General features: G+C 50.1%; 1 protein-coding gene across 3 annotated transcripts in view; it reads right to left on the bottom strand.

The window, feature by feature from the left end:
• Positions 1–15,112, bottom strand: part of LOC127586411 (neuroblast differentiation-associated protein AHNAK-like) — a 67,633-nt gene that overhangs the window by 10,950 nt on the left and 41,571 nt on the right. For 2 of the 3 annotated variants that reach the window (XM_052044351.1, XM_052044352.1), the window contains exons 2-6: positions 12,174–12,226; positions 9,280–9,384; positions 5,761–5,880; positions 4,360–4,516; positions 975–1,168 (exon numbers count right to left, since the gene is read on the bottom strand). In XM_052044351.1, coding sequence (XP_051900311.1) covers positions 975–1,168; positions 4,360–4,516; positions 5,761–5,793 — 384 coding nt within the window. In that variant the 5' untranslated portion in view covers positions 5,794–5,880; positions 9,280–9,384; positions 12,174–12,226. The remainder of the gene's footprint in view (positions 1–974; positions 1,169–4,359; positions 4,517–5,760; positions 5,881–9,279; positions 9,385–12,173; positions 12,227–15,112) is intronic. The other variant, XM_052044353.1, reaches the window with a different exon arrangement.

Genomic DNA, 15,112 nt, shown 5'->3' with positions numbered 1-15,112 from the left:
CACCGAACACTGTAACAAACCTTTATAGATGTACTGTTGAAAGTATCTTGACCGGTTGCATCATGACCTGGTACGTCAATTTGAATGCGCAGGAACATAATAAGCTGCAGAGAGTAGTGGACTCAGCCCAATACATCACGGGCACATCCCTCCACTCCACTGAAAGTACCCACATGAGGCACTGCCTCAAGAAGGCAATATCTATCCTCAAAGATCCGCACTATCTGGGCCGTGCCATCTTCTCACAGCTCCCATCGGGCAGGAGGTACAGAAGCCTGAGGTCCCACACCACCAGGTTCAAGAACAGCTACTTCCCTTCAACCATTCGGTTCTTGAACCAACTTGCACAACCCTAATCACTACCTCAGTATAGCAACACTGTGACCATTTTGCACTACAATGGAGTTTTTTTTGTTCGAATGGTGTTCTTTCTTGTATAAGAATTGAAAGCAATACTCCACATGCAGACTAAACAGACTTTTATAAAGCTACAACATAACTTCCTGACTCTTGACTTTAGTGCCTCCTTCAATAAAGGCAAGCATGCCTTACGCCTTCTTTACCACCCTATCAAATTGTGCAGCCACTCTCAGGGACAACTACATCGATGCCATTTCCTGCTCTTGTCCTGAGTAGGAAAATTCCACCAGTTTTGCCACCTATATCTGCACCAGTCCTTATCATATAATCTCACCCCCTTCTGGCCCATCACAGACCTTGTCCTGACCCCATCCAGCTTCCTAAAACCTAAATTCTCAGAGTGAGCTCCCTCCTGTAAGCCGCAGTGCTCTGTTGAAACCCACAGACGGGTGCTGCCCCAGTTAAAACAAACTCTGTTTTTCATTAGTTTCAAGCGATACAAAAATCAGGGAGTGTACAAAATTCCCCGCTGCGCTGGCAGTAAAAGTGAAAATTCAAATCCTCATGTCATTTGCCACTTTATTGGATCATCTGCAATTTATTGAAAATCTTACCAGCTTTGTCTTTTTGGCTTCTGGTCCTCTCAGTTCAAGGCTCCCAGTCTCTGATGAAATGGCCACGTCAGCACTGGGCACAGTCCGCTTGAGACAGAAGGCAACTTTATATGGTTCAGCACTCTGCAGGATCTTCACCACATCCTCATACCTGGCATTGTCGAAGTAGACCTTGGCACACAGGAGCTGATCTCCTGCAGAACACAACCACACCGACAGTCAGGGAGGGGGATGTGAGGGGCTGCAGATGCGAGGGGGAGAACTTCAAACACTGGCAGATTCCTACCAGGAGACATGAGGAGAAGAAGTGATCTCACCCAACAGTCAGAAGAACGGAAAGGGGAAAGGGGACAGAGGGTAAAACATTCAGAAGACAAGGCACAAAGTGGGTAGGACTCAGCTGGTGAAAGGTGAGGCAATGACAGAAGGTAGAGTATTCAGAAAATAAAATACTGGGGGCTAAGTGGTGCAGTGAGCTGAGTGAAGTGGGGGAAATAAGACGGGCAAGGGTCCTACGGGGAAATGCCAATAAAATCTGAGGCTAGAGTGTAAGGGAATTAATGGGTGAAAGGATAAAGGAAGAGGGTGAAGGGCAGAGAGGGTAAAGGGCACAGGGTAAAGGACAGAGAGTAAAGGACAAGAGAGGGTAAGGGAAGAGGTAGATGATAGAGAGTAAAGGGCTCAGGGGGTAAAGGGCACAGGGAGTAAAGGGCACAGGTTAAAGGGCACAGGGGGTAAAGGGCACAGGGGGTAAAGGGTACCGGGAGTAAAGGGCACAGGGAGTAAAGGGCACAGGGAGTAAAGGGCACAGGGTAAAGGCACGGGGTGTAAAGGGCACAGAGTGAAGGGCATGGGGGTAAAGGGCACAGGATGTAAAGGGCACAGGGGGGTAAAGGGCACAGGGGGTAAAGGGTACAGGGGGTAAAGGGCACAGGGGGGTAAAGGGCACAGGATGTAAAGGGCACAGGGGGGTAAAGGGCACAGGGGGTAAAGGGTACAGGGAGTATAGGGCACAGGGACTAAAGGGCATGGGAGTAAAGTGCACAGGGGTAAAGGGCAGAGGGTAAATGGCACAGAGGAGCTGATGTCCTGCACTCTCAGCAATGGTCAGGCAGACAGATGTGAACAGCAGAACAAACATCGGAAGTTTACCACCACGAGACAAGGGTCATAGAGTGTTAGGGTAACAGAGGGTAAAGGTCACAGATGGTTAGGGTAACAGAGGGTAAAGGTCACATTCTAAGAACTGCTGGATTTTGAAATTCTCGTCCTTGTGTTCATGTCCATCCCTATCTCCATAACCTCCTCCAGTCATAAAGGGAGGGAGGTGGGGAGGGGGACCGGTGGGAGGGGTGTGTGGGTGATGGGCGGGTGGAGATGGTGGGGGAGGGGAAAGAGATGGGGTGACGGGGGCTGGTGGATCAGGAGAGGAGAGCAAAGGAAAATGGGGGAGAAATGGTAGAGGGGAAAATTAAGTCAATTTAAGTAATTTAAATGCTAGCATCGGTAATGGTGACCACAAAACTTACAGCTTCTATGTAAGATTAGATTTGTTTACTAGTCACACATACATCAAAACACACAGTGAAATACATCTTTTGCGTAGAGTGTTCTGGGGGCAGCCCGCAAGTGTCGCCACACTTCCAGCGCCAACATAGCATGCCCACAACTTCCTAACCCGTACGTCTTTGGAATGTGGGAAGAAACCGGAGCACCCGGAGGAAAGCCACGCAGACACGGGGAGAACGTACAAACTCCTCACAGACAGCGGCTGGAATTGAACCCGGGTCACTGGCGCTGTAATAACTTTACGCTAACCGCTACACTACCGTGCCTGCTTTGCCCAGTCTGGTCTATATGTGACTCCAGACTCGTAGTAATATGGTTGTCTCTTAAGTGATGCCTGAAGTGGCCAAGGGAGCAATCAGTTATTGACAATAAATGACAGCCAAGCACATGACATCTACAAACCTTGAACAAATAGGTTAAAAATTAGTTAAACCTCTTAAATCTCTCTTCCTTTATATCACTCCTAGACACTTGATCATCAATCCCAACGTCTCCTTATGGGGTTTGCAACCAAAGTCTCTTTGATAGCTCGCCTGTGAAGTTAAAGTCATGAAGTCACACAGCACAGAAACAGGCCCTTCAGTCCAACTCACCCATGCCGACCAAGATGCCTATCCAAGCTAGTCTCAGTTGCCTGCACTTGGCCCATATCCCTCTAAACCTCTTCTATCCATGTACCTGTCTGAATGTCTTCTAAACGTTGTAATTGTACCCACATCTACAGCCTCCTCTGGCAGCTCGTTCCACACACCCGCCACCCTCTGTATGGAAAAGTTTCCCCTCAGGTCCCTTTTAAACCTTTCCTCTCTCACCTTAAGTCAATGCCCTGGGAAAAAGACTGCAACCATTCACCTTATCCATGCCCTTCGTGATTTTATAAACCTCTGTAAGGTCACCCCTCAGCCTCTGACACTCCAGGGAAAAAAGTTCCAACCTATCCAGCCTCTCCTTGTAGCTCAAGCTCTCCAGTCCTGGTAACATCCACGTGAATCTTTTCTGAACCCTTTTCAGCTCAAGTTCTTTGGGATGTTTCGCTACATTTAAGGCCTGAGTTGTTGTTGTAGCGAAAGTCATAAAATATTTGGGGGCAGAAAGAAAGGGATGGGCTGGATCCCAACCAATTCCATTGGTCAGTCATTGGGAAGCCAACCCACTGGCACCTGCTGCCTGGAGCCAGGAAGAGTTTAGGAGGGGAGGTGAATCCACTGGAGTAGGTCTGGAAGTGAACAGGCTATGATTTCTGTGACAGATAGGCTACAGAGGCAGACTCATGCATGGGCAGCAAACTTCTCATGATTAAGATGTCTTTGAATGACCACTGGGATGACCTGTAATGTCATCGCACAGAAGCAGGCCCTTCAGCCCACTGTGTCTATGCTGACTATCAAATACCCCCATGTAGCGGCAGTTCATGCCACGGAAATTCGCCCGTGTGGAATTCACAAATCACCACCGAAAGATCTGAGATACGGAATAAAAATCCTCTCATATGGAAGTTGTGAGAAAAAGTGACTAAATGAACACAAAATGTGAAAGAAACATCAAATTTTGTCAATTTTGTTGTGGGGTTTGCGTTACGGAAAATCCCGATATGGGCGGTTTTCTAGGAAAGCCACCCCTCTGTAACACGGGTGCACTGTACCTACCTATACTGGACCCATGCACCAGCACTTGGACCACAGCTTACCATCCTGAAGTGCTCAAGCAGATGCTTCTCAAATGTAGAAGTACCTGCCTCCACCACCACCACCCCTCAGGCCCACCTCACCTCTTTAGTTCCAAGTCCAACCTGCCTTACCCACAGCACACAGCTTACCCTCCTTCAGGTTCAGTGCCTTTGCAGCCCGGGAATCCTTCAGAACCTCCTTGACAAAGATGCCTTCCTTTCCCCCACCAGTCACGCTGAATCCAGTTGCTCCAACCTCAGCCTCCGTCTCCACAACCAACTCCACCATCTCTGACATCTTGAGCTCCTGATTGAGGGGGGGGGGGGGGGGGGGGGGGGGTGTTAAGATAAGATTTCTTTATTAGTCACATGTACATAGAAACACACAGCAAAATGCATCTTTTCGCACAGTGCGTTCTTGGGGCCAGCCCGCAAGTGTCGCCACGCCTCCAGCGCTAACATAGCACGCCCACAACTTCCTAACCCGTACGTCTTTGGAACATTGGAGGAAACCGGAGCACCCAGAGGAAACCCACACAGACACGGGGAGAATGTACAAACTCCTTACAGACAGCGGCCGGAATTGAACCCGGGTCGCTGGCGCTGTAAAGTGTTACACTAACCGCTTACACTACTGTGTGCGTGCTCTCCTCCTGGTCATTCTCACCGCTGCTATGTTGGCCTTTGATGCCCATTTTCCTGCAGCTCATTGCAGGGGAGCCATTGACAGAAGGGACCCAGGCAGCTTGCTTGGGGTGTTGAGGGGTTCAAGTACCCAGAGGATAAACACAAAGGAGTTAGGGGTGGGAAAGCAAGTTGGGTGAAGCTCAGTGACAGAAGCTAAGCAGGCGGCAATAGCACCCTCTCCGAGCCACACACGGACATACTGACAAAATTCCTCCATCATCGTTGGGCCAAAGTCAAGAAATCCTCAGCCTCACACAACTTTAGCAGGACCTTGATACATGGACCACAGCAGTTCCATAAGGTGCCTACCGCTCAGGACTGGTGGAAGGATATGCTAGTTAGCTGGGTTTGGGGAATTATTTTTAATTATTAAGATCTGGATATTGCTGGTGGGGATGAGCAGTTCTTCTGGGGAAGGTGCTCCCTCTGTGCTGTTGGGGAGGCAGATCCGGGATTTAGACCCAGTGATAATGAAGGTACGGCGACGGTGTTGGAGGGGAACCTGGAGTCGGTGGTGTCCCCATGTGCCTCCTGCCCTTCTTGGTGGCAGAGGATGTGGATTTGGGAGGAGCTGGGTGGGAAGAGGCGGTTCATTTTGCAGATGGCACAGGCTGCAGCCACCGTGTGCCAACGGTGGTGGGACTGAACAATCATGGCCTCTTCCTGTCTGTGGTAGACTCCAATCCTTGAAGCTGCAGGCATAGTGGGAAGAGCTGGGAATTCTCCAGCCCCCTTTGAGGGAGGTGGGTATGTCAGGATGCTAGGGAAGGGAATGGAAGGGTCCAACACCCCAGGGATATCACTGTGTTAACTGGCACCAGGGCCTCAATAAACAGAGTGCTGCCGGGTCAGAGATCATGTTACCTTGGTGACCTGGCTCTGGCCCGTGGTCTCCATGTCAGCTTCGGACAATAAATCGACGCGACGATTCTTCTTAATCTGTAGAAATTGTTTTAACTCCTCATGAAGCAGCTCCTTGTGAATCTGTAATTCAGAAAGTGTCCTCAGACACACATATTGACTTCCCAAACCACTGATACTATGACCAGGGAGCAATGGTGGTTAAAGTGAGACTGAGGGAAGGGAAATACAGGGAGAATCTAGTAACAGGAGGGGGCAGGGTGGGGTGAAGGATGTGAATGGGCAGGGTTGAGGTATACAGTGGGGCAACTGAGTGGATGGAGTTGAGGGGTACAATCGGAGTGGGCAATTGGGTAAGGATTCCAACTTATCAGTGACAGTGTTTGTGCTCCAGAGAAGCCTGACCCCAACTGCCTCCATCTCCCCCGACCAGTGCACCCTAATCGTCCCTCCCCCTTGCTTCTCCAGCACCCTTTTGAACTTCTCTCCATGATCTTCCTCAACCAGTCCACACGTGACGTTCTGACCAGTGTCTGGGGAATGGGAAACCACAAACAACAGATTCCGGAGATTGAACTAAATTCAGAAGTTGTCGGAAACACTCATCAGGTCAGGCAGCATCAATGGAGAGAGAAGCAGAGCCAACGTTTCAGATCAATCATCTTTTACTGGAACCAGATGAAGTCAGGTTGCAGAGAAGAGCATGAGGCAGAGCCAGCAAAGGGGATACTCAAAGAAGAGCAAAAGAAACTGAACAACAGAAGTGGTGGTGGTGCTGGCTGACGGGGTGGTGAGGAATTGGTATTGGGATTGGTTTATTATTGTCACTTGTACCGAGGTACAGTGAAAAACGTCTTGTATACCAATCGTACAGGTCAATTCCTTACACAGTGCAGTTACATTGAGTTAGTACAGAGTGCATTGATGTAGTACAGGTAAAAACAATAACAGTACAGAGTAAAGTGTCACAGCTACAGAGAAAGTGCAGTGCAATAAGGTGTTAATCACAGCTGATCAGTCCAGGGAAGGTCTCAATAGAAGGGAATGAGTTAGGACAGAGAAGGAAAAGAGAGAGAGTGAGTGAGAGCGTGCGTGAGAGAGAGGGAGAGCATGAGGGAGAGAGTGTGAGGAAGAGGACAAGAGTGGGAGCAAGAAAGCGAGAGAGAGAGAGAGTGTGCATAAGAGAGAGACAGAGGGAGAGGAACAGCTAGGCTCCAAGGACAATGGTGAATTCAACAATTCTGGCTACCTAATTAAAAAGCCATCAAGCTGTAACTCAATTTTTCTTCACAGATGCTGCCTGACCTGCTGAGTATTTCCAGCAATTTTGATCTTTAATTGGTTGATAATATTTCTACCGAGTCGCCTGTGGGATTTATCGCTGACTAACGTATACCTTTGGACCCAACGTTTGGTTCCTGGTTCTCCTGGGCCCGACGTTGCCGTCAGTGACGAGACTCACTGCTTATTGCTGGCTGATGGGTCGGTAGGAAATCAGCTCAATGGGTCAACATGCTAGTAAACAGGATCCGATCCTAAACACCAGGAACCTGCGCAGTGGTGTGGCCTTGGGTGATGTAATCCCATCAGGTGGGGGTGGGGGTGGTGGTGGTGAGCAGGTGTGTGGGACAAAGCATGGGAGCATGAAGGCTGGGAAGGAAGCTGGGATCAGCGATGCGGTGCAGGAGTTGGGGTTATGGAAGCTGGGGATGTGGGCAGGGGATGGGGGCATAGGTTAGGTGCAGGCTGTGGGGGTGTTGGAGGGAGTGGGTGGAGAAGTGGATAGGGTGAATGCACACAGTCCTTTTCCCAACGGTGGGGGATTGAGAACTAGAGGACATAGGGTGAGAGGGGAGAGATTTAATAGGAACCGGAAGGGCAACGTTTTCACCCAGAGGGTGGTCAGTATATGGAATTAGCTGCCAGGGGAAGTGGTTGAGGCAGGTACATTAAGAACATTTAAAAGGCACTTGGACGGGTACATAGATGGGAAAGATTTAGAAGGTTATGGGCCAAACACAGGCAAATGGGACTAGCTCAGGTAGGCAACTTGGTCAGCATGGATGAATTGGGCCGAAGGGCCTGCTTCCGTGCTGTGTGACTTTATGACTCTAAGAGGTGTGGTGCAGGGTGTGGAGGTGTTGGTGGGTGGGCAGGGAGTGGTGCGGGGCAGTGGGTGGGAATGTTGGAGGGTGAGGCTGTGGGCAGGGCGTGGGGTCAGTGGGTGGGACACACCAGCCACTACCACAAAACTGTTGTGAAAAATTTCAGAGCCTAACCAGCTGTCAATGCCACTGCAATACTTCAGAGTGTCTCTAACATATAAGAGCATGCAAAATTTACTGCAAGTATATGACACATAACATTTTAAACATAATGAGAACTAATGAGAACACAAAGACACTTGAAGCACTTAGACACCCACTGAAAAGATTTGTTCATTCAGCGCTGCACAGCCCTCTCCATGGCTATTCACAGATTCGCTGCTCGTGTTCTGGGTCTCAGCTGGCTCAGGACAGGAGGCAGCTGCGCAGTGTGAATGTTGGCAGGATCTCTGCTGGACCCCAGGGGGCGCTCAGTGCTGCATGTCAGGGAATCAGCAATGTCAGGACTCCCACTTCCATGTCCTGGCCTTTCTTCAGCACCATTCTCTGATACCCCTCCGCAATGTTAATGCCTTCCTTCAGATTACCCTTCAGCCTTCTCTTGCACGGAGAAAATGCCCCCATGCTGCACAACCTGTCCCAGGAGCTACAATCTCAGTTCTGGCATCATCCAAGGGAATCCTGTCTGCACCTGCACCGTGCACTGAACCACAGCCCACACTGGAGGTCAATGGCCAGTGCTGGCCCATTCCCAGTGCCGGCCCATTCCCAGGATCAGTGCCGGCCCACTCCCAGTGCCGGCTCACTCCAATCTCCGGCCCACTCCCAGGACCAGAGCCAGCCCACCTTCAGATGTAGCCTTGGTGGCAGCAGAACTGGTCCCACCCACTTATCCAGTGTCCCAGCCACCGGTTGACTTTGCTGTGACTCTGTATTGGAGCTTCGGACCCTGCGACCCAGGCACCACTGGTGGAAAATCACAGACCACTGCCCCAGCACCAGTTAAAGGTGCTGGGACAGCTGCAATCCCTCCACCTGCCCTACAGCCCTTCAGCGGAGGCACAGATACAGCACAAAAAACAGGTCCTTTGGCCCATTCAGCCCTTACTGACTGACAACCACCCATTTACACTAATCCCACATTAATCCCATTTTATTCTCCCCATATTCCCATCATCTCCTTCCACCTACACACTGGGGGCAATTTACAGCGGCCAATTAAATTACCAATCTGCACGTCTTTGGGATGTGGGAGGAAACCGGAGCACTCGGGGGAAGCTCACGCAGTCACAGGGGGAACATGCAAACCACACAGACAGCACCCGAGGTCAGGATCGAACCTGGGTCCCTGGTGCTGTGAGGCAGCGGCTCTACCAGCTGCGCCACTATGATGCACTTCGTGGTGGAAGGCTCTTACCTCGGTACATGGGCTGATGTCTTTGTCCTGTGGCTGGTTCAAGGGGGTCTGAGATGCTCGCTGAAGTCTCGAGGGGCAGTGGTCGTTCTCCTCTACCGCAGGAACCTGAGGAAACAGGAGTCGAGAATCAGCCGTCAGCTCCGGAGAGCAGGGGGTGAGTGCCTGCCGTCGTGGGAGTGCCTCTCTGCACAGACAGATGGGCTAGGCTGGATGGAATGGCCATAGAGCAGCATCACCAACACCCTGTCCGCTAACTATTCAGGACGGGAAATACAGATGGCATCTTAAGCATGACCTCCTCTCACAATAAAGATTCACAGAGAGAGCTATCCAGGCCCTTCAGCCCATCGAGTCTCTGCTAACCCACTTACACCAATCCCATTATTTATTTTCCCCATATTTCCATCAACTTCCCCCAGATTCTACCCTTCACCCACACACTAGGGGCAATTTACAGCGGCCAACTAACCCACTGATCCTCACCTCGTTGGGATGTGGGAGGAAACCGGAGCATCCTGGAAACCTACGCGTTCACAGGGAGAGCGTGCAAACTCCACACAGACAGTGCCGGAGGTCAGGATCGAACCCAGGTCTCTGGCGCTGTGAGGCAGCAGCTCTACCAGCTGGGCCACGGTGCCGACCTAGGCACTGGGGAGACATCTGGGGGAGATCTCCAGAGCGGGACAGTCAGAGTCAAACTTCCTGCAACTTCGGGAACTCAGTGGGTTGTTGAACACCTAAGAAGCACGATGTTGTGATTCAATGTTGGCTCAACAGCAGCGCTCAACAAACCGCTAAAATCATCTGCTCTAAAAGACGTTTGAACAGGGACATGAACAGGAAAGGTTTAGAGGGATATAGGCCAAACGTGGGCAGATGGGACTAGATCCTGAAGGCACTTTTGTCAGCATGGATGAGTTGGGCTGAAGGGCCTGTTCCATGCTGTGTGACCCTGTGACTTAAGTAAGGGAAAGATGTGATGGTGATGGGAGTGTTTCAAAGGGAGAGAGTAGGAATGAACATCAGTGAGAGTCTGGGTGATCTGTGATCATAACATTACAGGATCACATATATAGTTCTGAAAATGTTTTAAGTCTGAAACTAATTTCTAAATATTAAGATACCTTTATTAGTCACATGTACATCGAAACACACAGTGAAATTCATCTTTTGTGCAGAGTGTTCTGGGGGCAGCCCGCAAGTGCCGCCACGCTTCCGGCGCCAACATAGCACGCCCACAACTTCCTAACCCGTACGTCTTTGGAATGTGGGAGGAAACCGGAGCACCCGGAGGAAACCCACGCAGACACGGGGAGAACGTACAAACTCCTCACAGACAGTGGCCCGAATCGAACCCGGGTCGCTGGCGCTGTAATAGTGCTACGCTAACCGCTGCACTACCCTGCCTGCCTTACTAAACAGATATGGAGGAGAGCTGGCTTAATTACCCTGGAAAATCAGATTAAAAGGGATGATGGTTGGAAAGCAGTTGCAGACAGTTAAAGAAATACTTCATAATTCTGAATGAAAGTGCATTCCACTGAGAAGTAAAACGATCCACACATGACTAACGAGACTGCAGGTATGGAGTGAAAAACAGCTCCATCTGCCTTTTTTATCCCTTGTCTCCTTGCCCCTATCACCCACCTGCCTCTGTCTCCCAGCTCCACCCCTCCCTCTTCCCCCCCTGGCTTCACCTGCCCATCATTCTTCACCCACAAGAAAATGCAGAGAGTTGTGGACACAGCTCAGCACATCACAGAAACCAGCCTCCCCTCCACATGACTCTTGTCTACACTTCTCGCGGCCTCAGTAAAGCGTCAACACAATCAAAGACCCCACCCACCCCGGACATTCTCTCTTCTCCCCTCCACCCCCCCCCCCCCCCCATCAGGCAGAAGATACAAAAGCCTGAAAGCAGGTACCACCAGGCTCAAGGACAGCTTCTATCCCGCTGTTATAAGACTATTGAATGGTTCCCTAGTGCGATAAGATGGACTCTTGGCCTCACAATCTACCTCGTTATGGCTCTTGCACCTTATTGTCTGCCTGCGCTGCACTTTCTCTGTAACTGTAACATTTTATTCTGCATTCTGTTATTGTTTTCCCTCGTACTACCTCGATGTACTGTTCGATGATCTGCATGGATAGGATGCAAAACAAAGTTTATCACTGTACCTCAGTACATGTGATAATAGTAAACCAAGTTTTACCCTCCTCAATTCACCTATCACCTACTGGCCCCTGTCTCACCCCTCCCCCTCTCCTCTTTAGACCAGCTGACTCTCCACTCCACTCCCAATCCTGATGCCGGATCTCGAGCCAAAACATCGACAATTCCTTCCCCCCCACCCCCACAGATGCTGCTCGACCCGCTGAGTTCCTGTAGCATGGTGACCTGAAGAAAAGGCTCCTGAAGCCTGAAGAATGAGAAGGGAGTTTCATAGCCCAGAAGGTGAGAACAAGGTCAATTCAGCAGGGCTGGAATGTGACAGGAAACTGTCAACAGGGATCAGTGTTGGGCCTCAGTAATTTATGAAGAGACAAGTTAATACATCCAAGTTTTCTGACAATACAGTTGTGAGGGCCTGGAAATTTGTCTGGGCTATTAATGGTGGTCATAGAGAGATCAGGAAACAGGCCATTCGGCCCACCGAGTCCATGCCAACCATTAACCACTCATTTACACTGACCCCACATTAGCCCCATTGCTTTTTATTTCCCCACATTCTCATCAAGTCCCCTCCCCCAAGATTCTACCCCTCACCCACACACTAGGGACAATTTAGAGTGGCCAATTAACCTTCCAATCTTTGGGATTGTGGGAGGAAACCGGAGCACCCAGAGGAAACCCACACATTCACAGGGAGAACAGCTTTGCATTCGGTACTCACATGAGGCTGTTCAGATGTAGAGGTGTGACCATCCTCTGGCAACTGCACGATGCCTAGAATACAAAAACAAATGCAGCAATCCAAATCCATTCAATGAATACCAGTGGACCATATAATGGATCAATACGTGGTACAATATATCAAGGCACAGAGCTGTACACTCTCTGAGTGTTGGCACACAGGGTCTATTCCGTTTATCAATACACAAGGTCAACTCTACAGCTGATGCCCTGGAGAAAGTGCCTGGGCTGAAGGCTGGAAGGAAACTCTGAGGATATAGCTGCTGTCTGTGAATTTAATTGCAAACATTTGTCATGAGTTTCCAACAGCAGCGGGACAGGCAGGTTGCGACTTTAGCAGCAGCCACATCTGTCTGCTCCTGGAGACAAGCACAACTGGGGATAGTGAAGACCAACTTGTAAACTGCCTTCCATCATCTCCTGGGAAACTGGACCTTGGTCACACTGAGCTGGCGAATCGTCAGCCAGGCAGGCTTAGAGCTTGTTCAAACTGGTTAGCGGCCAACACGATCAAAGACCCCACCCACCCTGGATGTTCTCTCTTCTCCCCCCTCCCATCAGGCAGAAGATACAAATGCCTGAAAGCACGTACCATGAGGCCCAAGGACAGCTCTGGCTCTTGGTTGAACATCAGTTCCTTGTAAAATTTGCATCCTTGCTTTCAAATCCTTCTATAAGCTTTCTGAAGATCCTCTAACACTATATCCATCCGATGGTGGCAGAGTGGTGCAGGTAGTAGAGCTGCTGCCTCACAGCTCCGCAACCCGGCTTCCATCCTGACCACCGGTGCTGTCTGTGTGGAGTTTGCACGTTCTCCCTGTGACCGCATGGGTTTCCCCCACGTGCTCCGGTTCCCTCCCACAATCCAAAGGCGTACGGGTCGGTGGGTTAACTGGCCGCTGAAAGTTGTTCCCAGAGTGTGGGTGAGGGGTTGAATCTGGGGCGGTGGGAGATGGTGGGAATGTGGGGAGACTAGAGTGGGATCAGTGTAAATGGGTGCTTGAGCGTGGGCACAAGAGTCGATGGGCTGAAGGGCCTGTTTCCATTCTGTATGACTCCTTGGCTCTGGGGTCACTGGGTTTCTCCAATTCTGTCCTCAGAACAATCCTTGTGCACCACTGGAGGCCATAGTGGGTCATAAAGGAGGAGGGGGAGCTGGAGAGGTTTAAATCCCTCCTTAAAAATCCTTAGTCAAACCTTATTTCATGACGTTATGGCTCTTCATAAAGCTGGGTACCAAACTCCGTCTGACAATCACTCCCAGCACTTCCCTTCTGTGCTTTTATTTTGCCAGTGGCACCATGGAGCCACACAGCAGGGAAACAGGCCCTACAGCCCAACTCGTCCATGCCGACTGTGTTGCCCAGTGAGCCAGTCCCATCTGCCCATGTTTGGCCCAGAGCCCTCTAAACCTCTCCTATCCATCGACTTATCAAGATGGCTTTTAAATATTGCTAACATGCCTGCCTCAACCACTATTTCTGGCAGCTCATTCCAAATATGCACTATTCTTTGCATGAAGAAGCTGCCCCGATGCCCCTTTTAAATCTCTTGCCTCTGATCTTAAACCAATGCCCTCTTGTTTTTAGCACCCCCTCCCTGGGAAAAAGACCATGTGCTTTCACCCTGTCTATGCCCGCAATGTAGTGGTTAGCATAACACTATTACAGCACCAGCTATCCGGGTTCAATTCCCTCCGCTGTCTGTAAGGAGTTTGTACGTTCTCCCCGTGTCTGCATGGATTTCCTCCGGGTGCTCCGGTTTCCTCCCACATTCCAAAGATGTACGGGTTAGGAAGTTGTGGGCATGCTATTGTTGGCGCCGGAAGTGTGGCGACACTTGTGGGCTGCCCCCAGAACGTTCTACACAAAGATGCATTTCACTGTTTGTTTTGATGTACATGTGACTAATAAATAAATCTTATCTTACCGCTATCAGGTCACCCCTCAAATCTCCTACCTTCCAGGGAATAAAGTCCTAGTCAACGCAACCTCTCCTTGTAACTCAGGCCCCCAAGTCCAGGCAACATCCTGGTAAATCTTTTCTGCACTTCTTCTAGCTTAATAACATCTTTCCTACAACAGGTACCAGCTGACCGTGTTCTGAAGCCACCCCTCTGTCGACTGTTCAATGCACATTAGACATTATCACAGGGAAGTTGAGATGATCAGATCCCCTTGTTGGGTTTAAACACAGGTGGCATCGGCGGTCAGGACTGAACCTGGGTCGCTGGAATTGTGAGGCGGCAGCTCTGCGCCATGTCCTATCTATCTTGGTTGGTGTTTCCTGTAACCGTCCATGTGAATTGAGCAGGAATTTGACCGCAGTGAGCAACAGCGTGGCTTCCCTCATCAGAGGGAAGCTCTTCCCCTTAATAGGATCACCCTTCAGCCTCCTTTGCTCCAGGGGAAACAGTCTCAGCCTATCCAATCTCTCCTCATGACTCAAGCTCTCTAGTCCCAGCAACATTGCGGTGAATTTTTTCTGCTCCCCCTCTAGCTTCCTCACATCCTTCCTCTCGTAAGGCAACCAGAATTGCACACAATATTCCAGATGCAGGCTCACAAGCATCTTGTACAAGCTGCAACATGATATCCCAACTCTTGTACTCAATGCCCCGTCCGATGAAGGCAAGCATGTCATAAGCTTTCTTCACCACCTTGTCTGCATGTGACCTCACTTTCAGGGAACTATGTACTTGTCTCTCTGTTCTACATCACTCTCCAGGGCCCTGTCATTTACTGTGTAGGTCCCGCCTTGGTTTGTCCCAGTTAAATTTCATCTGCCATTCCTTTGCCACTTTCCCAGTTGATCTAAATCCTGTTGTAACCTTAGACAATCTGCTTCACTTTTGTGAGATTGTGAGGGTAATCCTTTTTGCATAGAGAGTGGAGTTGGTCTAGAACTCTTTGCCAGTGA

Source organism: Pristis pectinata, chromosome 35 (assembly GCF_009764475.1).
Source record: "Pristis pectinata isolate sPriPec2 chromosome 35, sPriPec2.1.pri, whole genome shotgun sequence".
NCBI lineage: Eukaryota > Metazoa > Chordata > Chondrichthyes > Rhinopristiformes > Pristidae > Pristis > Pristis pectinata.
This window is presented reverse-complemented; position numbering and strand designations above follow the sequence as displayed.